This window comes from Anolis carolinensis, unplaced genomic scaffold (assembly GCF_035594765.1).
Source record: "Anolis carolinensis isolate JA03-04 unplaced genomic scaffold, rAnoCar3.1.pri scaffold_10, whole genome shotgun sequence".
Lineage (NCBI taxonomy): Eukaryota > Metazoa > Chordata > Lepidosauria > Squamata > Dactyloidae > Anolis > Anolis carolinensis.
This window is the reverse complement of record NW_026943821.1, coordinates 3,159,383-3,186,924: the sequence shown is the minus strand read 5'-3', so window position 1 is coordinate 3,186,924 and position 27,542 is coordinate 3,159,383. Positions and strand designations below refer to the sequence as shown.

Below are 27,542 nucleotides of genomic sequence, written 5' to 3'. Positions count from 1 at the left end.
ATCTATAACCCAGGAACGAAAAATAGTATTACCTAGTGTATTGGTGAAAACTTACCGTATTTGTAGAATAAATCCTCCAAGCCATACTGGTGGGAGTCAAGCCCACAGCGGACCTGGGAAACAGAGAGATTGAAAAAGGATAAAACTAAAAATCAATCTATGTTACGTCTTGGGGTGGATCGACACAGCAGAGTTATAGAATCCTAGAATCGTAGAGTTGGAAGAGACCTCTTGGGCCATCCAGTCCAACCCCATTCTGCCAAGAAGCAGGAAATCGCATTCAAAGCACCCCCGACAGATGGCCATCCAGCCTCTGCTTAAAAGCCTCCAAAGAAGGAGCCTCCACCACAGTCAGGGGCAGAGAGGGTGCCGAACAGCCCTTCTCAATAGGTACCGCTCCGGCGCGAGAGTAACGGCGCTCCATGCAGTCATGCCAGTGGCCACATGACCTTGGAGGTGTCTATGGACAACGCCGGCTCTTCGGCTTAGAAATGGAGATGAGCACCGACCCCCAGAGTCAGACATGACTGGACTTAACGTCAGGGAAGAACTTTACCTTTTACCCTAACTACCACCAATTCCTTTTTTTTTTTAATATTAGATTTTTATTCAAATTTTTTCACATATACATACATTAAAAGTACTATAATAGGAAAATAATAATGTGAGGGAAAAAGGGTACAGTGAGGGGGGAGAGGAGGGAAGGAAAGAGGAGGAGGAGAGGGAGAAAGAAAGAAAGAAAGAAAAGGGGAGAGAGAGATATAGATAGTAATAATAAATGTCCTTCCGCTTTCTATTCTTAGTGGGATAATTTCCTTTCCGTCTTAATCTCTTTTTCAAGCACTGGACTAGATTTAGTTATTTTAAGTGTTCTCGGGTTCTCCTTTTGCATATTTTTACTTTGACTTTTCCTTGTATTCTTCATATTTTTCCCAATTGGTTGGTTTTATTGCCTTTCCTCTATTTACTCTCATTAAGTATGTTCCACCACCAATTCCTCAATACTTTATTTCCCATACCACCACACTTCGCCACAGCAATGCGTGGCCGGGCACAGCTAGTACAACTCGCTTCTGACACGATAAATAAATAAATACTACAAAATGATGGCAATTGTAGTTTACAAACTGCAGCTCCCAGTATCCAATAGCAATGAGCCCCTGGCAGTTCAAGTGGTGTCAAACTGCCTTGATTCCACGGAGTAGACACAGCTTTAGTTGATGCAGTTGTGTCGCAAGGTTTGACATCTGCTTTCCCCTCGCACTCACAATGCTTTCGTGCTTTGTGCAGTCGTCCCGATCGTTGTTGGAGCAGTACATGGGCCGGTGCCCCATGGTGATGATCCAAGGGCGCTCCTTCCGCCGCTCCGGTTTATGTGCCTCCTGCGAGAAAAAAGCTACACGTGAGAATCATGGCAGTATCTACACAAGCATGGGCCAACTTGGGCCCTCCAGGTGCTTTGGACTTCAACCCCCACTATTCCTAACAGCCGGTAGGAATATTGAATGCAGTTTGACACCACGTGAATTGCCATGGCTCAAGGCTATCGAGTGCTGGGAAATATAGCCGGGCTGTGGCGCAGGCTGGTGAGCAGCCTGCTGCAATAACTCACTCTGTCCATGAGGTCATGAGTTCGAGGCCGGCCCGTGGCACGGTGAGCACCCGTCAATTAAAAATAATAATAATAATAATAATAATAATAATAATAATAATAATAACAGAGGCACAACTATGTGGCCCAAATGATTCATTGGAACTTATGCCTCAAGTACCACCTGCCAGCAGCAAAGAACTGGTGGGATCACAAACCTGCAAAAGTATTGGAAAATGAACACGCAAAGATACGGTGGGACTTCCGAATCCAGACTGACAAAGTTCTGGAACACAACACACCAGACATCACAGTTGTGGAAAAGAAAAAGGTTTGGATCATTGATGTCGCCATCCCAGGTGACAGTCGCATTGATGAAAAACAACAGGAAAAACTCAGCCACTATCAGGACCAAAAGACTGAACTTCAAAGACTCTGGCAGAAACCAGTGAAGGTGGTCCCGGTGGTGATGGGCACACTGGGTGCCGTGCCGAAAGATCTCAGCCGGCATTTGGAAACAATAGACATTGACAAAATTACGATCTGCCAACTGCAAAAAGCCACCCTGCTGGGATCTGCGCGCATCATCCGAAAATACATCACACAGTCCTAGACACTTGGGAAGTGTTCGACTTGTGATTTTGTGAAACGAAACCCAGCATATCTATCTTGTTTGCTGTGTCATACAACGTCGTTGTGTCAATAATAATAATAATAATAATAATAATAATAATAATAATTTTATTTTTGTACCCCGCCACCATCTCCCCAGAGGGACTCGGGGTGGCTTCCAGATATAAAACCAGCATACGGTATACAGCATGCAGTAATATCAAATACAAGAACACACAAATAAATTTAAAAGGCATTTAAAAAAAATCACAATCATTATAAAACACATGAAAAACACAGCAATAAAAACATAAAATGAGCTGGGCAAAGTGCACTGAGTGGAACTTGTAAACAAGAAGGAAGTTAAGGTGCTACAAGGTCATGGGAAGAGCCTTAAACTGGGCTGAACTCTGAGGCTATGTCAAGGAGTTAACCAGCAGGTACAACTGGTCGGAAGAACCCGCTAGTACCAGGGTTTAGCAAACAGTGGGCGGTACTTCTTCAAATAAATAAATAGCCCCTGCTCGTTGCTGACCTAGCAACCCGAAAGATAGTTGCATCTATCAAGTAGGAAATAAGGTACCACTTATAAAAGTGGGGAGGCAAATTTAACTAATTTATGACATTGGAATGGGGAAGTGCCGTCACAGAGGATGATGAAGCAGCTGCTCCCCCCTGTGGCCAGAATCGAACATCCCCTCAGAAGAAGGTTAAATTGCCTCTGCGTCTGTCTCTGTCTCGGTTCTATGTGTATATGGGCAAGGAATGTTTGCCCTATATGTATATAATGTGATCTGCCCTTCGGGGTGAGAAAGAAGGGTGGAATATAAATACTGTAAATAAGTAAACAGTTTTCTAAGGTCTTTTGCCCAAACTACAACTCTCAAGGTTTCACAAGCATTGAGCCGTGGGAGTTCAAGTGAGGCCAAACTGCATAAAGGTAACCCCGGTTAACCACTTTTGGGTTTCAGAACCTTAAAGTCCACTCGCCTCCAACGAAGCTCCGGCCCTGATCCTTACCCGTAGGTCTCGCTCCAGCCATTGAAACTGCTTGGCCACAAGCTCCCGGCCGTAGTCCAAATAGAAGTAAACCTCGGTGGAGAAGGAGACGATATGAGCAGGACCGATGTCCCAGCTGGAAGGCAAGGAAGGCAGTCAGTAAGGAACCCACTGGGAGAGGAGATGCAAACTGGGAAACAGAGGCACCTCTTTTACTGGTGAATTAATTTGATTTATAACCCTGGGTTCGTCTACATTGTAGAATCATAGGAGCTATAGTTTGCCATGGCTCAATGCTATGGAATCATAGGAACTATAGGACAAGGTTGGAACCATGGGAGCTATAGTTTGACATGGCTCAATGCTATTGACTCGGAGGAGTTATAGTTCACCATGGCTCCATGCTATGGAAACATAGGAGCTATAGTTTGACAAGCTTGGAACCATGGCAGCTATAGTTTGACAAGCTTGGAACCATGGCAGCTATAGTTTGACATGGCTCCATGCTATTGACTCGGAGGAGTTATAGTTCACCATAGCTCAGTGCTATGGAATCATAGGAGCTATAGTTTGACAAGGTTGGAACCATGGGAGCTATAGTTTGACATGGCTCAATGCTATGGAATCATAGGAACTATAGGACAAGGTTGGAACCATGGGAGCTATAGTTTGACATAGTTCAATGCTATTGACTTGGAGGAGTTATAGTTCACCATAGCTCAGTGCTATGGAATCATAGGAGCTATAGTTTGACAAGGTTGGAACCATGGGAGCTATTGTTTGACATGGCTCAATGCTATGGAATCATAGGAACTATAGGACAAGGTTGGAACCATGGGAGCTATTGTTTGACATGGCTCAATGCTATTGACTCGGAGGAGTTATTTATTATTATTATTATTATTAGTATTATTATTATTATTATTATTAAACTTTATTTGTACCCCGCTAGCATCTCCTGAAGGACTCGATGCGGCTTACAAAGGCCAAGGCCTCAACACACAATATAACAATACAAAACACAAGGCAAATTAAAAACAATTAAAACAGTATAAACAACAAGCAATAAACAATACGCTAAAACACAATAAAACTGGGCCGGGCCAGAGTAATGGGTACAAGATTAAAAGTGCTGATGTGACAGGTGATATATAAGGCTTCTAGGGCAAGTGCAGAGTGCGATATACGATCTAGTTCTAATAAAGTGCTGATGGGACTTGGTGTTGGAGATTTCCTATTAATCTGGGAAGGCACATTGGAACAGCCAGGTCTTCAAGTTCTTTCTGAAGACTGCCAATGTCGGGGCCTGTCTGAGATCCTTGGGGAGGGTGTTCCAGAGTCGGGGGGCCACCACGGAGAAGGCCCTGTCTCGTGTCCCCACCAACCGCGCTTGCGATGCAGGTGGGATCACGAGCAGGGCCTCTCCAGATGACCCAAGTGAACGCGTGGGTTCGTAGACGGAGATGCGGTCACGGAGGTCGGATGGTCCCAAACCGTTCAGGGCTTTGTAGGTAAGCACCTGCACCTTAAATTGGGCTCGGAAAGTAAATGGCAGCCATAGTTCACCATGGCTCCATGCTATGGAATCATAGGAGCTATAGTTTGACACGCTTGGAACCATGGGAGCTATAGTTTGCCATGGCTCAATGCTATGGAATCATAGGAACTATAGGACAAGGTTGGAACCATGGGAGCTATAGTTTGACATAGTTCAATGCTATTGACTTGGAGGAGTTATAGTTCACCATGGCTCCATGCTATGGAATCATAGGAGCTATAGTTTGACAAGCTTGGAACCATGGCAGCTATAGTTTGACAAGGTTGGAACCATGGGAGCTATAGTTTGACATGGCTCCATGCTATTGACTCGGAGGAGTTATAGTTCACCATAGCTCAGTGCTATGGAATCATAGGAGCTATAGTTTGACAAGCTATGGAATCATATGAGCTATAGTTTGACAAGGTTGGAACCATGGGAGCTATAGTTTGACATGGCTCAATGCTATTGACTCGGAGGAATTATAGTTCACCATGGCTCAATGCTATGGAATCATAGGAGCTATAGTTTGACAAGCTTGTAATTGTAGGCGCTATGGTGTGATATGGCTCAGTGCTATGGAACTATAGGAGCCATAGTTTGCCATGGCTCAATGCTATGGAATCATAGGAACTATAGTTTGACAAGTTTGTAATTGTAGGCGCTATGTTGTGATATGGCTCAGTGCTATGGAACTATAGGAGCCATAGTTCACCATGGCTCAATGCTATGGAATCATTGGAGCTATAGTTTGACAAGTTTGTAATTGTAGGCGCTATGTTGTGATATGGCTCAGTGCTATGGAACTATAGGAGCTATAGTTTGCCATGGCTCAATACTATGGAATTATGGGAGCTATAGTTTGCCAAGTCTCAATGCTATGAAATAATAGGAGCTATAATTTGCCTTAGTGCAATGTTATGGCATTATAGGAGCTATATTTTGACATGGTTCAATGCTATGGAATCACAGGAGCTATAATTTGTCGTGGCTCAATACAATATGGACTCATGGGAGATATAGTTTGCCAAGTCTCTATGCTATGGACTCATGGGAGCTATCGTTTGACAAGGTTGGGATCATAGGAGCTATAGTTTGCTATGGCTCAATGCTATGGAATCACAGGAACTACAGTAGAGTCTCACTTATCCAACATAAACGGGCCGGCAGAATGTTGGATAAGCGAATATGTTGCATAATAAGGAGGGATTAAGGAAAAGCCTACATCAAATTAGGTTATGATTTTACAAATTAAGCATTAAAACATCATGTTATACAACAAATTTAACAGAAAAAGTAGTTCAATACGCAGTAATGCTATGTAGTAATTACTGTATTTACGAATTTAGCACCAAAATATCAGGATGTATTGAAAACATTGACTACAAAAATGTGTTGGATAATCCAGAATGTTGGATAAGCGAGTGTTGGATAAGTGAGATTCTACTGTATTGCAAAGAGTGCAAACTACAACTCCCAGGAATCCATAGCTTTGATGACTTGGTAGTTCAAACGGTGTCAAATGGCAGTAATTTTACACTAAAATCACTACTCAATGCTGGGTCCCATAAAGGTAAATATAGATTTTAAACAACAAATGGCAACACTCTTTTTAAAAAAAGGTAAATTAATCAATACAATTGTGTTAATTAATTGAAAGGCCAAGATACTAGATTAGAAGGCACTCACCTGTACCAGAGGCTCTCTGTATTCCCAGGCATGCTGAAGCGAAAGCGATAGTTGGAGAAGTTACTGGAAGTGGAAATAAAAGAAAAAAGTTACTTAGGAGAAAGTTTCCTGATACAGAAAGATCCCAATATCCAGTTTCATTTATCCACATGCAACAAAGTACAGTAGAGTCTCACTTATCCAACGTTCTGGATTATCCAACACATTTTTGTAGCCAATGTTTTCAATGCATTGTGATATTTTGGTGCTAAATTCGTAAATACAGTAATTACTACATAGCATTAATTTGTAATGAACCACTTTTTCTGTCAAATTTGTTGTATAACATGATGTTTTGGTGCTTAATTTGTAAAACCATAACCTATTTTGATGTTTAATAGGCTTTTTCTTAATCTCTCCTCATTATCCAACATATTCGCTTATCCAATGTTCTGCCGGCCCGTTTATGTTGGATAAGTGAGACTCTAATGTATATCCTTGTAGGTTGGCCACACGTTCCACCCCAACTCTCTTCTTTGACATGATTCAATGGGTGAGATCCACAGTGGCGTCTTATTATAGAATCTAGTTTTATAATAAAAAAAAGTTGAAGAAAAAAAATGTTCCTGGTTCGAAAGTGTTATTTCCTGTTTAATTGTGCAGTTTTTTACTTTGAAAGTAGTTGTTATACTCCAGAAACTTTGTTTTGTGGCTGCCACAGTCTAGATTGAATTGGTTGAGATTTGGTGAGAGATTCACTGGAAAACTGGAGCAAAATGTGCTGCAGGGTGTCCCTCAAAAGACAAAGTTTCTGCAGTTTAATAAACTTTCCCCATGTTTTTATGATAGGACCAATTAGGAAATGGCATGGATAACCCAGGAACAAAAACTGTGTTACGTGGTGTTATTAGCAGGTCTGTGCTACTTACTATTTCTCCTCGTGGTTCCCTGGACAAGTCATATAAGGCACCGATGCTGCCACGGGTTCAATTTTCCTCATGAAGGCATCTCCAAAAAGCGCATTATTCTGCAAAAGAGTGGGAGTTTTTACTTGCGGAGCAGCCACCAAAAATACCCTGCCAAACTATCCCACTGATTTTTTTTGGTTCCTGGTTTGAAAGTGTTATTTCCTATTTAATTGTGCGGTCCTTACTTTGAAAGTAGTTGTTCTACTCCAGAAACTTCATTTTTGTGGCTGCCACAAACTACTGTATATACTCGAGTATAAGCCAGGTTTTTCAGCCCTTTTTTTAGGACTGAAAAGGCCCCCCTCGGCTTATACTCAAGTGAGGGTCCTGGTCGGCTTATACTCAAGTATATATGGTACATTTATTATTTTTCTCTATTATTATTGATATTATTACATTTATTATTCTTCTCTATTATTATTGGTATTATTACATGTAATATTTTACTCTATTATTATTGTTACGATTACATTTATTTTACTCTATTTTTATTATCAATACATTTATTATTTCACACTGATAGTATTGTTGTTATTACATTTATTATTTTACCCTATTATTATTATTATTAAAAGGATACATAAGGGCATTTACATTGAAGAAGATGAGAATAATGATTTAATCAGTCGGAGTGTCTTATCTTAAATGAGAGTTTTATGTAAATATTCAGAAACATTTAACCTACTGATGCCTCAATTAATATAATTTTATTGGTATCTACAGTAGAGTCTCGCTTATCCAATGTTCTGGATTATCCAACGCATTTTTGTAGTCAATGTTTTCAATACATCGTGATATTTTGGTGCTAAATTCGTAAATACAGTAATTACAACATAACATTACTGCGTATTGAACTACTTTTTCTGTCAAATTTGTTGTATAACATGATGTTTTGGTGCTTAATTTGTAAAATTATAACCTAATTTGATGTTTAATAGGCTTTTACTTAATCCCTTCTTATTATCCAAGATATTCGCTTATCCAAGCTTCTGCCAGCCTGTTTAGCTTGGATAAGTGAGACTCTACTGTATTCAGAAACATTTAGCCTACCAATGCCTCACTGATTTATTTTGGTTCCTGGTTTGAAAGTGTTATTTCCTATTTAATTGTGCGGTCCTTACTTTGAAAGTAGTTGTTCTACTCCAGAAATTTCGTTTTTGTGGCTGCCACAAACTAGGCTGAATAGGTGGAGACTTAATCAGATACCATATATACTTGAGTATAAGCAGACCCGAATATAAGCCGAGGCACCTAATTTTACCACAAAAAGCTGGGATACCTTATTGACCCGAGTATAAGCCGAGGGTGTGAAATGAAGCAGCTACTGGTAAATTTCAAAATAAAAATAGATACCAACTTAATTACATTAATCAAGGCATCAGTAGGTTAAATAATGTATATATATGGTGTGGTGATGTGGCAGGGAGGAATCTTTTCATTCCACCGCTGCCACCATCTTTTTCTTTATTCTCTTATTCTTTCTTATTCTTATTCACATTAGATGGTAGTGTTACTTAGTTTTGAATATAGGTGACAGAGACTTAGATATTGAAGAACAAAACCAAGTTTATTTCAGGCACAGAGCTTAGTGGTTACAGTAACTTCTTTAAAGGCACTTAGATAATGGTTGCAAAGTTATTAACTGATCGCTTTGGATCTAACTGGGATTGCTTTCCCTTCCTACTCAGACTCTAGAAATAAACCTAAACAAGTCACCTAACTTGCTTAATTTAACACCACTAGAGATCTGACTTCCCCTGGTTTCCCTAACTTGGAACCAGTGTCTTCCCTGTGACTAAAATCACAGACTAAACTGTTTTTTAAAACATTCCCTCCTTTTTCTTCAAACGGCGGTTGGCTCCGCCTTCGTTACTATGGCAACCTGCCTCAGAATGCTGAGCTGGTTACCATCCCCCACGGACTGGTGACTAATACTTACCCTTTTAAACATAGTTAAACCTGACTTTTAAAACGAAATTAAACATGACATCTATAAATCAAAATAAAAACACACTTCTTTACATATGGATATACAGGTAAATGGATCTATATGTATATAGGATTTGCAAAGACCTGCAAACATATGAGGGGAAAATTCATATATAAAATTAATGAATATAGATAGATAAGTAGATAGGGATTGCAAATGCATGCAGGGGATTAATGCCTATATATCTGTAGGAGACCTTAACAAATATTTCAGGGGGAAATACTTTTATAAGATTAATGGATATATATATATTTCTTCTTCCTGACTTGCAAGAGCATCTTTCCCTTTTCAAAACATTCCCTTGGTTAAGAGCGAGGGAGGCTTTGAAAAGAAAACACAGTGATAAGGGAGGGGAAGAGAGAAATATATCCTATATTGCAAACAATGGCCTCCAGGTTCTGTTGCCTGGGCTTGACCTTGACCCCATTATAAGCTCAAAAAAAAAAAAGGCTGAAAAACTAGGCTTATCTTCAAGTATATACGGTATTCACTGAAAAACTATCACAAAATGTGCTATAGCAGGATGTCCCGCAAAAACAAAATGTTGGCCGTTTAATCAACTTTTTCCATGCTTTTATGATAGAACCAATTAGGAAATGACATTTATAACCCAGGAACATAGTGCAATGCAATTAAAAATAGAGACAACTCTCTAGTCCACCATCCATGGATCTAAAATATTCTTTTAAAGCCCTAAAAGCAAACAGTTTCATTTTGCCATTTAAAAAAAAGGATGCCATTATACTATGCTATTGGATATAATGGGACTTGAGCATCCATGGATTTAATTGTAATGAGATCCCAAATATAGGCTGACTCTATATATCTTACCGTATCGAAGTCGTAGGCAAAATCCCCTGCAAGTAAAAGACAGAAACTGAGTTTGGCTATTTGCAAGGAGCCGAATTGGCTGCTTTTTCTCCAAAGTTGCAAAGGATCTAAATCAGAGCCGTTAAAATCCTACCCACGTGCAGAACCACGTCATAGAGTCCCATTTCTGTCTCCCGCTGCAACCGAGGCAAGGATTGAGGGTTCAAGAGGCCCAGATCCCCAAAAACGGCAAAGCGAGGACTCCAGGCAGTAGAGTTCAGCAAGGCCTGGAAGACGTAGTTTCTGCTCCAGCCAAGTTCGCTTCCACAACGGTAAACTGCAAATAACAATACGAAGTGTTTACACACCACTAGCTTAGGTTACCAGCAATGCCCAGCTTAGGTTGTTGATGTTTATGTGATTTTAGACTTTGAATATATTTTAATGGTTTTAACTGTGACCTTTGTAATACTGTTTACTGTATATACTTGAGTATAACCCAACCCTAATATAAGCCGAGGCACCTAATTTTACCACAAAAAACTGGGGGAACTTATTGACTCGAGTATAAGCCGAGGGTGGGAAATGCAGCAGCTATGGGTCGATTTGAAAATAAAAATAGATCCCAATGAAATCCCTGCAATATTTGCAAGCCCTGTGTTCATATATATAGACATCTCTCTCTCTCTCTAGATAATTATATCTGTATAGGATTTTCAAAGACTTGCAAACATGTGAGGTGAAAATTCATATATATAATAATGTATACACATAGATACAGATATACAGGTACATGGAAATCTCTAGCTATCTATATGTATAGAGGATTTGCAAAGACTTGCAAACATATAAGGGGAAAATTCATATATAAAATTAATGTCTATAGATAAAATATAAAGGTCCATGTGTGCCACACTCAACTGAGCTGCAGTTCAGTTATTTTAGCCAACACCTTCGAGCATTTGTATACAAGCTTTTCTCTGAACTTTGCCTCATCTTATCTCTTCCTTTTTTCCCTTCTGGAGCCTCTCCTATCCATGTTGTCTCAGCAATTGTTTGTCTTCTTGCACCTGTGTGTTATTCGGTTGAACTTTTCCCTAGGCTTGAACTCTCCCTTCCTTTTGGTTCCTCGTTCCCTTTCGCTCTGCAGCACATGCGAGACTTTGTCTGAACTTTATTTTGGCTGGTAATTTTCTATTTTCCCTGGCTCTAGCCCTTCACTACAACTCCCATCATCACCTGCCATTATTATTATTATTATTATTATTATTATTATTATTATTATTATTATTATTATTATTATTATTATTAGAAACACAACAAGTTGAGTCCACAGCAGACACTCTGCTGGCTGTTGTATTGGATCACACGTTGGACACTTCCCAAGTTGTTGTTATTATTATTATTTTATTATGACACAGCAAACCAGATAGATATGCTGGATTTCGTATCACAAAATCACAAGTCGAACACTTCCCAGGTGTCTAGGACTGTGTAATGTATTTTCGGATAATGCGTGCAGATCCCAGCAGGGTGGCCTTTTGCAGTTGGCAGATCGTAATTTTGTCAATGTCTATTGTTTCCAAATGCCGGCTGAGATCTTTTGGCACGGCACCCAATGTGCCGATCACCACCGGGACCTCTGCACTGGTTTCTGCCAGAGTCTTTGAAGTTCAATCTTGAGGTCCTGATAGCGGCTGAGTTTTTCCTGTTGTTTTTCGTCAATGCGACTGTCACCTGGGATGGCAACATCAATGATCCAAACCTTTTTCTTTTCCACAACTGTGATGTCTGGTGTGTTGTGTTCCAGAACTTTGTCAGTCTGGATTTGGAAGTCCCACAGTATCTTTGCGTGCTCATTTTCCAAGACTTTTGCAGGTTTGTGATCCCACCAGTTCTTTGCTGCTGGGAGGTGGTACTTGAGGCATAAGTGCCAATGAATCATTTGGGCCACATAGTTGTGCCTCTGTTTGTAGTCTGTCTGTGCAATTTTCTTACAGCAGCTGAGGATATGAACCTTGGTTTCGTCGGTTTCCTTGCACAGTCTGCATTTTGGGTCATCAGCTGATTTTTCGATCTTGGCCTGAATTGCCTTTGTCCTGATGTCTTGCTCCTGGGCTGCAAGGATCAGGCCTTCTGTCTCCTTCTTCAGGGTCCCATTCGTGAGCCAGAGCCAGGTCTTCTACTTGTCAACCTTTCCTTCAATTTTGTCAAGGAACTTTCCATGCAGTGTTTTGTTGTGCCAGCTGTCAGCTCTAGTTTGTAGTGCGGCTTTCTTGTACTGATTTTTTTGTCTGCTGTGCTTTGAGGAGTTTCTGATTTTTGACTTCAATCAAAGCAGGTTCTTCATTTTGCTTTCCATATTCTGCCAGGGCATGTTCTTCTTCTTTGACTGCTTGTTTTACTTGCAAGAGTCCTCTGCCCCCTGATCTTCTAGGCAGATATAGCCGGTCAACATCACTGCGAGGGTGCAGTGAATGATGAATGGTCATGAGTTTTCTTGTTTTTCTGTCCAAATTGTCCAGTTCTATCTGTGTCCAGTTTATGATGCCAGCAGTATATCTTATGACAGGTATGGCCCAGGTGTTTATGGCCTTGATGGTGTTGCCTCCATTGAGCCTGCTTTGGAGAATTTTTCTGACCCTTTGTGTGTATTCTTTGCTGACCACAGTTTTCGCATGTTCATGCTTGATGTTGTCCAGCTGTAATATGCCCAGATATTTATAGGCCTCTGGCTGGTGACACTTTATCGTTTGGCCATTAGGCATATTTATGCCCTCACTTTCAATGATTTTTCCCTTCTTCAAGGCCACTGTCGAACATTTGTCCAAACCAAACTCCATGCTGATATCAGTGCTAAAAATTCGGACAGTGTTGGTCAGAGACTGGATTTCAGTTTCCGTTTTCCCATACAGCTTCAGGTCAATTTTGTCAAGGAACTTTCCATGCAGTGTTTTGTTGTGCCAGCTGTCAGCTCTAGTTTGTAGTGTGGTTTTCTTGTTGTTGTTGTTGTTGTTGTTGTTTTGTTGTTGTTATTATTATTATTATTATTATTATTATTATTATTATTATTATTATTATTATTATGGTATGTGTGCCAAGTTTGGACCAGATCCGTCATTGGCGGGAGTCATGGGGCTCTCTAAAAGTGGGAGTCATCTTGGAAAGAACATAAATAGACAGACAGACACCTACATACTTACTTACATACATGCTCACTTTGATTAAATAAATAGGACTCAAGGCAATTGACAGTGTAGACGCCCATCCAGAATGGATTGAGCACCACACTGGGATGGAAGCCTTCAGTTGCTCCTGCCTTTGGTGGCCCATTTCTCCCAGTCCCCACATCAAACTGGTTCCAGCCTCTTACCATAGCGTTGTCCTGGCACCAGGTTACGGAGGGTGACTCTGTGGATGAACATGGTGCGCCCTAACTTCCCTCCGTCCACAAAGCGCGTGGCATTTCCTTTGGCCACATGACTGAAGGTCTCTCCCGGGTCCTGGCCAAAGAGGACAATGGATGGCGCGGGATCAAAGGTTGTCCAAGTGACCGTCATGGAGTTGGGGTCTCCTGCAGAGAGTTAGAGCCAACAATTGTGATCGTGGGAATGCAAACTGCCAGCAGCTGCTCCTAAAACAGCTTCCAGGGTGAATGTATTGAAAGTAGGAAGAGCACAACTCAAAATAATCTATATACCGTATATACTCAAGTATAAGCCGACCCGAATATAAGCCAAGGCACCTAATTTTACCATGCAAAAAACTGGGAAAACATTGACTCCAGTATAAACCGAGGGTGGTAAATTTCAGAAATAAAAATAGATACCAATAAGATTACATTAATTGAAGCATCAGTAGGTTAAATGTTTTTGAATATTTACATAAAGCTCAGATTTAAGATAAGACTGTCCAACTCTGATCCAATCATTATTCTCATCTTCTTCAATGTAAATGTGCTTATGTATCCTTTTAATAATAATAGAGTAAAATAATACATGTAATAATAATAATAATAATAAATAACAGGAAAATAATACATGTAGTAATAAATAGAGGAAAATAATAAATATAATAATAATAAGATCAGAGTTAAATAATAAATGTACAGTAGAGTCTCACTTATCCAACATAAACGGGCCGGCAGAATATTGGATAAGCAAATATCTTGGATAATAAGGAGGCATTAAGGAAAAGCCTATTAAACATCAAATTAGGTTATGATTTTACAAATTAAACACCAAAACATCATGTTATACAACAAATTTGACAGGAAAAGTAGTTCAATATGTAGTAATGCTATGTAGTAATTACTGTATTTACGAATTTAGCACCAAAATATCACAATGTATTGAAAACATTGACTACAAAAATGTGTTGGATAATCCAGAATGTTGGATAAGCAAGTGTTGGATAAGTGAGACTCTACTGTATTAATAATAATAAAAAATAAGAGTAAAATAAATGTAATAGTAGCAACAATAGAGAAAAATAATAAATGTAATAATACCAATAATAATAGAGAAAAATGATAAATGTACCATATATTCTCGAGTATAAGCTGACCCAAATATAAGCCAACCAGGACCTTCACCCGTGTATAAGCCGAGGGGGGCTTTTTCAGTCTTAAAAAAGGGCTGAAAAACTAGGCTTATACTCGAGTATATACAGTATATAAAAATGTAATGTGCGTTTTTCCCATGGAATGAACAACAAAACCACTGAACCAAACCACACCAAATTTGGCCACAAAAGACATAGTCATCCAATCTATATCTTTCAATAAAAAAAACCCTAGAGAAATAGTCCAAACTTCAGAGGACAAGGAAAAGCCGTTTTCCCCCTGGCCGCCAGTCAGAAGGGTAAACTCTGCCCCCTATCGTGTCATAGCAACCCCCTTAGCCACAATGGCACCCAGGGGAGACAGGCAGGTTTATTTAGGCCAGCTAACATCTCCCAATAAAGGATTCCCCCTGGCAGGAAGCAGTCAGGCTTTAAAGCTGAAAAGCCATTACATGCTAATTATTCAGGCTAATTTTAGCATTCATATTTGAATCCAATAGACCAAAAAAAGGAACAACCGGAAATATTGAATAGTCACAAGATTTAGGAAATAACATATATTAATTAACACCAATTCCTCAATACTTCATTTCCCATACCACCACACTTCGCCACAACAGCGTGTGGCCGGGCACAGCTAGTAATAAATAAAAGAATTCCACAGCTCAAGTGCAATCCCAAACAAGGTCCAGTCTCTACGGGTACATCTACACTGTAGAATGAAGGCAGTTTTATACCACTTCAGCTGCCATAACTCAAGGCTATCAAATCATGGGAGTTATAGTGTTAGAAGGTCTTGAACTTTCCCTGCCAAGAAGTACCAAGGCCTCACCAAACTACAACTCCCAGGATTCCATGGCATTCAGCCATGGCGGTTAAAGTGGTTCTAAATATAATATTGATAATATTATAATGTATTGCAATATAATACTGATAATAATACAATTGAATAATATTAATTATCTATATATATAAAAGAGTGATGGCATCATGGCGACCCACAAAACAACAAAACTACAGGCCCCCCAACCTCGAAATTTGACAACACAACCCATCATCCATGCCTCTAGGTTGATACAACAAAAAGAAAAGAAAAATAAAGTCCTAATTAGAGAGAGAGGAATAATTGCTTTTATCCAGTTGCTGCCAGTTAGAAGGCTAAGCTCCTCCAACTTGGACTCCTAGCAACCCAATAAAAATAATAAAAAACACTGAAAATGAATACAATAAAATACTATAATAACAGAAAATAACTAAAAATAATACAAGGAAATAATAAAATATAATAAATAAAAATATAACTTACAATAAAATTAATAAAGAATTGCAAATAAAGTCAAAAATTACACAATTTTTAACCAATACCACCACCACTTTGCCACAGCAATGCGTGGCCGGGCACAGCTAGTATATTATATATATTAAATGTAATATTACAATGTAATTATATAGTACAATATAGTAATTTAATGCTAGTATTGTACTATGCTAATAATATAATGTATTATATGTGAAAGGAATTTGTAAGCTGCTCTGGGGTAAGAAGGGCGGCATATAAATGTAGTAAATAAATAAATAGTAAATAAATAAATAAACTGCATCATTCCTAAAGTGTAAATGCACCCAAAGACTCGGGGGTCATATGCAGTCCCCACTCCTGAATTTGGAGATGAAAATTAAGCAAAACTGTTCGGACTTTATCAAAGGGATTAATCTACACCAGGGGTCCCCAAACTTTTTAAGTGGAGGGCCGGTTCATGGCCCCTCAGACTGTTGAGGGGACTGTTTGAAAAATAAATACAAACTAATTCCTATGCACACTGCACGTGTCTTATTTGTAGTGCAAAAAAACCCCAACAACAATTATATATTTATTCATTTATTTATTTACTACATTGATACCCCACCCTCTCTCACCCCGAAGGGGACTAAGAGTGGCTTACAAGTTGTATGTACATACAATATATTATATTATTAGCATAGCACAATATTAGCATTATATATTACTATATTGTACTATACCACTGTACTGTAATATTATTAGTAATATTACATTTGATATATAATATGCAATTAATATTATTATATTACACAATATTATTATATTGCATTATTATTATTATTATTATTATTATTATTATTAGCTACCCTGAGTCCCATATTGGGTGAGAATGGAGGGGTAGAAATACTGAAATAAATAAATAAATATTATTCAGATTGCACAGTATTAGTAAATTAAAGAACAATACAATATTTAAAAATAAAAACAATTTTAACCAACATACTGTGTAAAATCAGGATTTCAATGGGAAGTGTGGACCTGCTTCTGGCCAATGAGATAGTCAAGCTAAGTAAGATTGTTGTTGTTGTGTCTTCAAGTCATTTTGGACTTTGGGTGAGCCTAAGTCTAAAACTGAGGGCGGGGGCCAGGTCAATGACCTGGGAGGGCCGCATCCGGCCCCCGGGCCTTAGTTTGGGGACCCCTGATCTACACGGTAAAGTTTATGCAGTTTGGCACCACTTTAAATTGCCATGACTCAATGCTATGGATCCTTGGGATTTGTAGTTCGGTGAGGCACCAGCACTCTTGGGCAGAGAAGGAGAAAAACCTGGCTAAGCTATTACCCCCATGCTTCCATAGCATCGAGCCATGGAAGTCCAAGTGGTATTGTAGCGGAAACCAGACTTCCCCTCTTCTCGGCTTGTGTGTCTGTGCGGACGCAGTGGAAGTAGGAGACAGACAACTGGAGGTTTTTTCCAAAGAAAGCAGTTTACTAAAAGTTTCCTGCAGCTGCAGAGGTTCATCCCACGCACAACTAGATGCTGAAAAGGGAGAACCCCGCAGACAGGGTCGAGTGTCTATTTATACAATTCAGTGGGTTCAGTTTACGACCGCCCACATATCAAACCATTGGTGCATATTTGTGGTGCAGTATTACATGTCATTACTTTCGTTTCTCTCAAAACACATGATTTCAGGGAAACCATGTGATAACCCATCGGCTGTGTTCCTGGCCTGCTCGTACCTCCTTATATGGCCATTTCCTCCTACCCCTTCATTCCTGCCTTATTCCCCCATTTTTTTTTTTTTTTTTTTTTGCGAAGCGTGTATACAAAAGCTGAAGCAAACTAAATGAGCAGACTTATGGGTCCCTCCAATCCCTTCTAGCTTGCAGCCAAGCTATCTTTTCAGTGGAAAATGAGCGCAGAATAGCATTTGTACATAGTTTCATCACCAGAGGTAAACAACACATGAGGATTAAAAATATTAATCAGGTTTTAGAAAGGACATAGTCCACAGTAGAATTCTGATCTAGCCCAGTCATTTGGCTTCTTCCGATGATGGATTTGTTGCTATGGCCAGAGGTGGCCATTCACATACATGTCCAACTTTCAGGTCTTTTCAGTCTTTGGCATAAAGTCAAACTGGGGGTGTGTTTCCTCTTCCTTGATCAAAGGAATAATGTTCAGTTAATTTGAAGAAAGTCTCTTTGTCCAATCAAGTCTCTAGTCTCTAAGAATTGTCTCTGTGTAAAGAAAAGTCTGTAAAGAAAATCTCCATCTCTCACAGGGCTTTAGCTGTTATACCCAGTATGTGTGGCGTGGGGTAGACTTAAACTCCTACGGGTTTTTGATTCCAAAACAGGCCTTCCAGTAATAATGCCTTATGGATCTCCATTTTGGAAAACAGGCCTCTCAGTAACAATGCCTTATGGATCTCCAATTTAGGAACAGGAGTCCAAAAAGCTGAAAAAGAAAGCAGGAAGACAGTGAGAGAGAATGGGGGAGGGGGAACGGATTACCCATCTGTCGATCATCCTGTTCGGCATCACTTTTGTCTCAGCCAATCTTGTTGAAATCCCTTGTCTCTCCACGGGTGAGGCAGGTAGGCCACTATTCAGCTCCCAAACGACCCCTCCATGGCCTCTTGAGAAATGATTCCTCCATGGGCCTTCTTTCGCGATCTGCAGTAATCCTTTTTACTCTGGTCCTGCTGCAATGGTTAACTTATTTTATTCTTTGTCACATTGCCTCCGTGCTATATCCTCCTTTTGGCTTAAAAAGCAAGGTTGTTAGATGGCATATGAAAAAGTCCCTCATTGTCTCTCAAATCCGTCAAAAATCCGAATTATTTGCAATGTCCCATTACAAAAGGTCCTATCCAGGAGAGTTGGGTCAAAATAGAAAATTGTATGTTGTTGAGTTGGTCAGCCCTTACAGCCTCCAGCCTTATGCCACACTCCATCACAGCCTTAGCACTCAGCAACACCTATAGGCCCTCCCAGGCCTCTCAATAAACTTGTCTCATAGACTTCTGGGTTTATCCCATACAGGAGTTCAGGACCTGTAGCAAAAAACAATGAGAGGGAAAAGAAGGGGAGGGAAATACTCATCCTTCCAGGCTGTATGGCTCTTGAAGCACTCTCTCTAGTCGTTTCGCTCACATCCAAGGCAGGCCTCCTCAGAGGTTGTGCCTTTGACAACACACTCATCTGTCTTGAAATCCAACAAAATCTTTCTTCTCCACATCTTTTTCTTTTCCTTTCCGCAAACGATTTAACAATCGTGTATCCACTTGCTGCAATGCAATCTTCCACTCCAGTCCTGCTGCAGTGTTAAACTTACTCAATTCCCCTTTTACACCGACTCGTTGAACAGCTCAAAATTTGTTAGTAACACACGTTGAAAAGCCTCCTGCCGCTTCTCAAATCTGGCAAAATCCAGGCTGGGGGCGATGGAAAAAAATGCCCCTATTTGCATGATCTAATGTCCCGTTTACAAAAGTCCTAGTCCTTCCTTTCCGTAACCTTTAGAAAGAGTTGGGCCAAAATCACAAAGTCCAGAATCCAAATCTCACAAAATTATTATGAAGCAACATGAGACGTAGCCAATTATATCATGTCTTTGGTTCTCAAAAGGATAACTTTTTATCACTTGGGCACTAGCTCCCTTTTTGAATAAAATGTCAATCAAAAATTTAAAAATCAATGTCAGTTCTTAATCCTTCTGTGTCAGGAATATGGGGTCAAATTTTTTTTTTCAAAAACAAATATATATATATATTTTTTTCTTGCACTGCCAACTTGTGACAGTTTTCCATACAAAGTCTCTACAACCAATAACTCCTCTCCTTGTATTCCAAAGTGCTGCAAAAAAAAAAAGAACCTCCAACATTTCCCTATAACCTGTAAGGGGTTTAAAGTCTGTAGCACCATGTTCTCTAAAAACACTGAAGCATTGTTCTTTCAAAACAAGGATTTTTTTTTTTCAAGCCTAAGACCATTTTTTTTTTCCAAAAAAAAATATCTACAGCTTCCGAATTGCTTCTGAACAAATCTACTAACATTGTTTATAACTCTTTATGCATTTTGAATTCAACACATACATCTCATTCACACAAGGTCCACAGGAATTCTGATTAGTGGTTAGTTGTTTAGATAAAGTCACACACTCTATCTCAGCTCATGAAACATTCTCACCCAGTTGTCCCAAAATAAGTCCAAAAGCAAGGATTTAAGATCCAGGTGAAAGACAGAACCCCAATATATATATATATATACACACATTTACATCATCATTTTCTTTCTTTCTTTTTTTCATATTAAATTCACATTACATTTTTACAGCGGCTTTCATTGACCTTGGCTGTCCACTGGAATTCCATTATCTTTCTCTGGGCATTTCGCCTGAGTTTTAACAAGAATAACAGGGAGTTTTTACCTTGAACTGTTGCCAAGATTTTCCCACTATCTTTTTGGCATGAGGCCCAGGTGCAAAGGAAAACTTTTTAAGAAAACAGCCTTTGTTCCTCAGAAATAACAAGGAAAAAAAAAAACTTTCTGAGCCTCAACACCACTTTAACTCCCTCCCTTTTTCTCGCCTCTCTGCAGCTTGTCAGCAAAAGCAAACTAACACAGACAGACCCTCTTCGGATCAGATTTTTTCAACCGTAATAAAACATTTCTAGATATTTGTGCTCAACATTTTTTGTGTAAATCTATAGACTCATTTTTCATTTTCACTTCAATATTACCACGAAACATGCAGAACTTGAAACTCATTATTCCCCACACATAACAAAGAAATCAAACAGTTTTTTTTTTTTTTCCTTTCCCCGGGAGTTGCGACTCCTCATGAGTCCTGCACGACTTGGTCTTGGGGCACCCTCACAAGTCTTGTTCTCTGGGGAATTCCTTCTACGGCTCTACTTGCAACTGAGCCGAAATTGTCTAACATACACTGTAATGGGGTGGTGGATTTGAACCCACTGCCTCCCATCCTGCCTAATAGAGGGGACTGCCTTGGACTGGGCACCTGGACACTCAACGGTGTGTGTCAGGAATAACAAGACAGAACCCCTTTATACCTCCCTGGGAACCTTTGTGTCCCTCCCGGCGCTGTTCCCTTAGTGTCTCATTTTAACCACTATACTTGCCAGATTGCTGTAGACGTCGGACCAACCTTCGCCCCTGGACTTTTCCCTGGATCCTTTTCCCTGCCTGGTTTCTTTGGAACCTCGCTGTCGTTGCGGCTCCCACCGTCGGCCGGCGTTGGCATCAGAGGCAAGTACCGCAGCCGGTCTTACAATATTCAGGGGCCCCTTCTCGTCTCACGGTAGTTGCCTCTGGCCCCCACCGCCGAGTTGGGACCGTCCCGCCAACGGGATCCGTCTCCGATCTCCTGGCCCGTCTTATTGTGGAATCACGTCGGGGTCACCAGAAAATGTAGCGGAAACCAGACTTCCCCTCTTCTCGGCTTGTGTGTCTGTGCGGACGCAGTGGAAGTAGGAGACAGACAACTGGAGGTTTTTTCCAAAGAAAGCAGTTTACTAAAAGTTTCCTGCAGCTGCAGAGGTTCATCCCACGCACAACTAGATGCTGAAAAGGGAGAACCCCGCAGACAGGGTCGAGTGTCTATTTATACAATTCAGTGGGTTCAGTTTACGACCGCCCACATATCAAACCATTGGTGCATATTTGTGGTGCAGTATTACATGTCATTACTTTCGTTTCTCTCAAAACACATGATTTCAGGGAAACCATGTGATAACCCATCGGCTGTGTTCCTGGCCTGCTCGTACCTCCTTATATGGCCATTTCCTCCTACCCCTTCATTCCTGCCTTAGTATCAAACTGCATTAAATCTACAATATAGATGCACTCCAAGAGTCACCGATGGAGAAACTCACCTGGGTAAGAAAGATGGATTTGCTCAGGTCTGGTGAAGCGCAAGCTTTTGCATCCGAGGAAGGAGAGCAACAAAAAGAGGAAACACAAGGATCCTTCCATGCTTCTTGAGACGTTCTTCGCTCCTCTCGGATAATCTTTCCGACGCATGCTCATGCTCAAAGCGGAAGGTAAACTGGACACCAAGCCGGGGTCACTCCAGTTTCCATTAGCAAGTCACGGGTTGTGGTGTTGCAATCTGCGGAAACATTCCTTTGGGCTTCTCGCTCAGTCTGTGGCTGACACAGAGAAGACAACAAAGTCAACAAAACAATCTGTCCCCAAAGGAAAAGCAAGGACACCGTGTTGTTCAAGATTGGAGTTAATTTCCTTTTTCTGCAGGTGGGAACCCATGCACCTGAACCCATCTCTTGTCCAAATTATGGCTTGTAAGGAGTTCAGAATGAGCACAATTTCACTACAACTCTAGAGTCCCAGCTTCGAATCCCGCACCTGACTATGAGTGAGTCACACTCTCTCAGCCTCAGAGAGAGAGAAAGGCAAAGCACTTCTGGAAAAACCTTCCCAAGAGTCCCTCCCTGACCTTCTTTTTTAAATCCCCAGCAGAATCTAAATAGAAACTTTGCCTCGAGAGTGCTGTATTTCCAAAAGCACTTACCGTATATACTCGAGTATAAGCTGACCCGAATATAAGCCGAGGCACCTAATTTTACCACAAAAAAACTGGGAAAACATTGACTCAAGTGTAAGCCAAGGGTGGTAAATTTCAGAAATAAAATTAGATACAGTAGAGTCTCACTTATCCAAGCCTCGCTTATCCAAGCCTCTGGATAATCCAAGCCATTTTTGTAGTCAATGTTTTCAAAATATCGTGATATTTTAGTGCTAAATTCATAAATACAGTAATTACTACGTAGCATTACTGCGTATTAAACTACTTTTTCTGTCAAATTGGTTGCATAACATGATGTTTTGGTGCTTAATTTGTAAAATCATAACCTGATTTGATGTTTAATAGGCTTTTCCTTAACCCTTCCTTATTATCCAAGATATTCGCTTATCCAAGCTTCTGCCGGCCCGTTTAGCTTGGATAAGTGAGACTCTACTGTACCAATAAAATTACATTAATTGAGGCATCATTAGGTTAAATGTTTTTGAATATTTACATAAAGCTCAAGATTTAAGATAAGACTGTCCAACCCTGATCGAATCATTATTCTCATCTTCTTCAATGTAAATGTGCTTATGTATCCTTTTAATAATAATAGAGTAAAATAATACATGTAACAATAATAATAATAAATACAGGAAAATAATACAAGTAATAATAGAGTAAAATAATAAATGCAATAATAATAATAAGATCAGAGTGAAATAATAAATGTATTAATATTAATAATAAAATACAGTAAAATAAATGTAATAGTAGCAACAATAATAGAGAAAAATAATAAATGTAATAATACCAATAATAGTAGAGAAAAATAATAAATGCACCATATATTCTCGAGTATAAGCTGACCCAAATATAAGCCAACCAGGACCCTCACCCGAGTATAAGCCAAGGGGGGCTTTTTCAGTCTTAAAAAAAGGGCTGAAAAACTAGGCTTATACTTGAGTATATACAGTATTTGAATGGTATTGTAATGGAATTGCTCGAATCACTGTAGCATGTGGATTTCTGTTTGAATATCTGTTTGTTTTGAATCGCCTAGTTGTTGTGAATCCTTAGAGTGAGAATAGCAGACCCTAAAAATAATAATAACAACAGTACAGTAGAGTCTCACTTATCCAAGCTAAACGAGCCGGCAGAACCTTGGATAAGCGAATATGTTGGATAATAAGGAGGGATTAAGGGAAAGCCTATTTAACATCAAATTAGGTTATGATTTTACAAATAAAGCACCAAAACATCATGTTATACAACAAATTTGACAGAAAAAGTAGTTCAATACGCAGTAATGCTATGTAGTAATTGCTGTATTTACGAATTTAGCACCAAAATATCATGATATATTGAAAACGTTGACTACAAAAATGCCTTGGATAATCCAGAACCTTGGATAAGCGAGACTTGGATAAGTGAGACTCTATTGTAATACTTGGTAAGGTAAAAGACAGTAGGAAAAGAGGACGCCCATATTCCAGATTGAGGAAGCCATAGTCCTAAATGTGTGTTTCCATTCATTAGGCATGATTCTAAATACAGTAGAGTCTCACTTATCCAAGCTTCACTTATCTGAGGTTCTGTATTATTCAACGCAGTCTGCCTTTTAGTAGTCAAGGTTTTTGTAGTAAATGTTGCAATGTTTTGGTGCTAAATTCATAAATACAGTCATTACTACATAACATTACTGTGTATTGAACTGCTTTTTCTGTCAATTTGTTGTAATGCATGGTGTTTGGGTGCTTAATTTGTAAAATCATAATGTAATTTTATGTTTAATAGGCTTTTTTCTTAATCCCTCTTTATTATCCAACATTTTCGCTTATCCAAGGTTCTACCGGCCCGTTTATTTATTTTATTTATTTATTACAATATTTATATCCCGCCCTTCTCACCCAATAGGGGACTCAGGGCGGCTTACAATAAAAAATGAACTTACATAAGACATTCATAAAACGCATTATAAAACACAGATAGGCGTGTTCAAGTTTAGCTTGGATAAGTGAGACTCTACTGCAGGGGTCCCCAAACTAAGGCCCGGGGGCCGGATGCGGCCCTCCAAGGTCATTTACCTGGCCCCCGCCCTCAGTTTTATAATATAATATTTTTATATCAGTTTTAATAATATATTGTATATACATATACTATTGATAATAATATTATGTTATACAATATAATACTAATAATAATACCATAATAATAAAATTAATTATTTAATTAATATTATATAATACTATAGTGGTATAGTTCAATATAGTAATATATAGTGCTAATATTGTGCTATGCTAATATAATATATTGTATGTACATACAGCTTCTCTGAGTCCCCTTCAGGGTGAGAAGGGTGGGATATAAATGTAGTAAATAAATGCAGTAAATAAATAATTTTAGACTTAGGCTCGCCCAAAGTCTAAAATGACTTGAAGGTACACAACAACAATCCTACTTAACTTGACTATCTCATTGGCCAGAAGCAGGCCCACACTTCCCATTGAAATCCTGATACGTTTATGTTGGTTAGAATTGTTTTCATTTTTAAATATTGTATTGTTCTTTTGTTGTTGTTGTTGTTGTTGTTGTTACATTACAAATAAGACATGTGCAGTATGCATAGGAATTTGTATTTTTTTTTTCAAATGATAATTCGGCCCCTCAACAGTCTGAAGCAGGGGTCCCCAAACTTTTTAAACAGGGGGCCAGTTCACGATCCTTCGGGCCGTTGGAGGGCCGGACTATAGTTGGCCACCGAGCAATAATAATAATAATTAATAACAACAATAACAACAACAACAACAATAATAAAGAGAGTTGGAAGAAATCCTTTGGGCCATTGAGTCCAATCCCCTTCTGCCTTTGTGCACCGAAAGCACAAGCAAAGCACCCCTGACAGATGGCCACCCAGCCTCAATGTTAATAATAATAATAATAATAATAATAATATAGGGTTTTGGAACACAATACTCCTGACCTCACAATCATGTTAAAAAACAAAGTATGGATTGTTGATGTTGCAATCCCAGGGGACAGCAGGATTGAGGAGAAACAACTGGAAAAGCTGACACGATATGAGGATTTAAAGATCGAATTACAAAGACTCTGGCACAAGCCAGTCAAGGTGGTCCCAGTGGTGATTGGCACACTGGGTGCAGTGTCTAAAGACCTTGGCCTGCACTTAAACACAATCGGCGCTGACAAAATTACTATCTGCCAGCTGCAGAAGGCCACCTTACAGGGATCTGCACGCATTATTCGCTGATACATCACACAGTTCTAGACACTTGGGAAGTGTCTGGCGTGTGATCCAGTACAACAATCAGCAGAGTGTCTGCTGTGGACTCATCTTGTTGTGTTTCAAATAATAATAATAAGGGTTGTAAGAGAAGAAGAGACCCCATGGGTCATTTAGCCCAACCCCCTTCTGCCCTTGTGCCATGGGGGCCGGATAAATGGCTTCGATGGGCCGCATCCGGCCCCCGGGCCTTAGTTTGGGGACCCCTGGTCTGAAGGATTGTGGACCGGCCCTCTGCTTTAAAAGTTTGAGGACCCCTGCAGTACAGTCTCACTTATCCAAGATAAACGGGCCAGCACAACATTGGATAAGCGAAAATGTTGGATAATAAGGAGGGACAACAGCAGGGGTCCCCAAACTAAGGCCCGGGGGCCGGATGCGGCCCTCCAAGGTCATTTACCTGGCCCCCGCCCTCAGTTTTATAATATATTTTTATATCATTTTAAATAATATATTATATATACATATAATATTGATAAAATATTATAATGTTATACAATATAATATTAATAATACCATATAATAATATTAATTATATGATATATATTACATATAATATTACAGTATAGTGGTATAGTTCAATATAGTAATATATAATGCTAATATTGTGCTATGCTACTAATATAATATATTGTATGTACATACAGCTGCTCTGAGGCCCCTTCGGGGTGAGAAGGGTGGGATATAAATGTAATAAATAAATGTAGTAAATGAATAAATAAATAATTTTAGACTTAGGCTCGCCCAAGTGTGACTTGAAGGCACACAACAACAACAACAATCCTAATTCACTTGACTATCTCATTGGCCAGAAGCAGGCCCACACTTCCCATTGAAATCCTGATAGGTTTATGTTGGTTACAATTGTTTTCATTTTTAAACATTGTATTGTTCTTTCATTGTTGTTGTTGTTTTGCACTACAAATAAGACATGTGCAGTGTGCATAGGAATTTGTTCGGGTTTTTTTTCCAAATGATAATTCAGCCCCTCCATAGTCTGATTGTGGACCGGCCCTCTGCTTTAAAAGTTTGGGGACCCCTGCAGTACAGTCTCACTTATCCAAGATAAACGGGCCAGCAGAACATTGGATAAGCGAAAATGTTGGATACAGTAGAGTCTCACTTATCCAACGTTCTGGATTATCCAACGCATTTTTATAGTCAATGTTTTCAATATATCATGATATTTTGGTGCTAAATTCATAAATACAGTAATTACATCATAACACTACTGCATATTGAACTACTTTTTCTGCCAAATTTATTGTAAAACATGATGTTTTGGTGCTTAATTTGTAAAATCATAACCTAATTTGATGTTTAATAGGCTTCTCCTTAATCTCTCCTTATTATCCAACATATTCGCTTATCCAACGTTCTGCCGGCCCGTTTATGTTGGATAAGTGAGACTCTACTGTAATAAGGAGGGACAACAGGAACAGAAAAGGAACAGCAGGAACAAAGACAACGGGAACGCACCGCTGTCCAGGGTCCCTCCGTGCGCCCTGGGCCTGGATGGTGGTCTGCCTCGAATCTGCGCCTCCTCTTTGATCCTACAAACCGGGGAAAGGCTCGCACTTGAACCCGGATCCGAGAAGAGGGAGCCAGGGAGGTCTCAGGGGTGGAGGCGAAGCGAATGGGAAGCTCTGGGCTGCTTCAGG

General features: G+C 39.6%; 1 protein-coding gene across 2 annotated transcripts in view; it reads right to left on the bottom strand.

The window, feature by feature from the left end:
* acp7 (acid phosphatase 7, tartrate resistant (putative)) overlaps positions 1-27,403 on the bottom strand; it is a 37,802-nt gene extending 10,399 nt beyond the window's left edge. Inside the window, exons 1-10 of one of the 2 annotated variants that reach the window (XM_062962921.1) lie at positions 27,361-27,403; positions 21,928-22,197; positions 13,549-13,749; positions 10,330-10,512; positions 10,197-10,222; positions 7,337-7,434; positions 6,429-6,491; positions 3,224-3,338; positions 1,269-1,382; positions 56-113 (exon numbers count right to left, since the gene is read on the bottom strand). In XM_062962921.1, coding sequence (XP_062818991.1) covers positions 56-113; positions 1,269-1,382; positions 3,224-3,338; positions 6,429-6,491; positions 7,337-7,434; positions 10,197-10,222; positions 10,330-10,512; positions 13,549-13,749; positions 21,928-22,081 — 1,012 coding nt within the window. In that variant the 5' untranslated portion in view covers positions 22,082-22,197; positions 27,361-27,403. Of the gene's footprint in view, positions 1-55; positions 114-1,268; positions 1,383-3,223; positions 3,339-6,428; positions 6,492-7,336; positions 7,435-10,196; positions 10,223-10,329; positions 10,513-13,548; positions 13,750-21,927; positions 22,204-27,360 lie in introns of both variants that reach the window. The other variant, XM_062962920.1, reaches the window with a different exon arrangement.
* Positions 27,404-27,542: the final 139 nt, after the last annotated feature.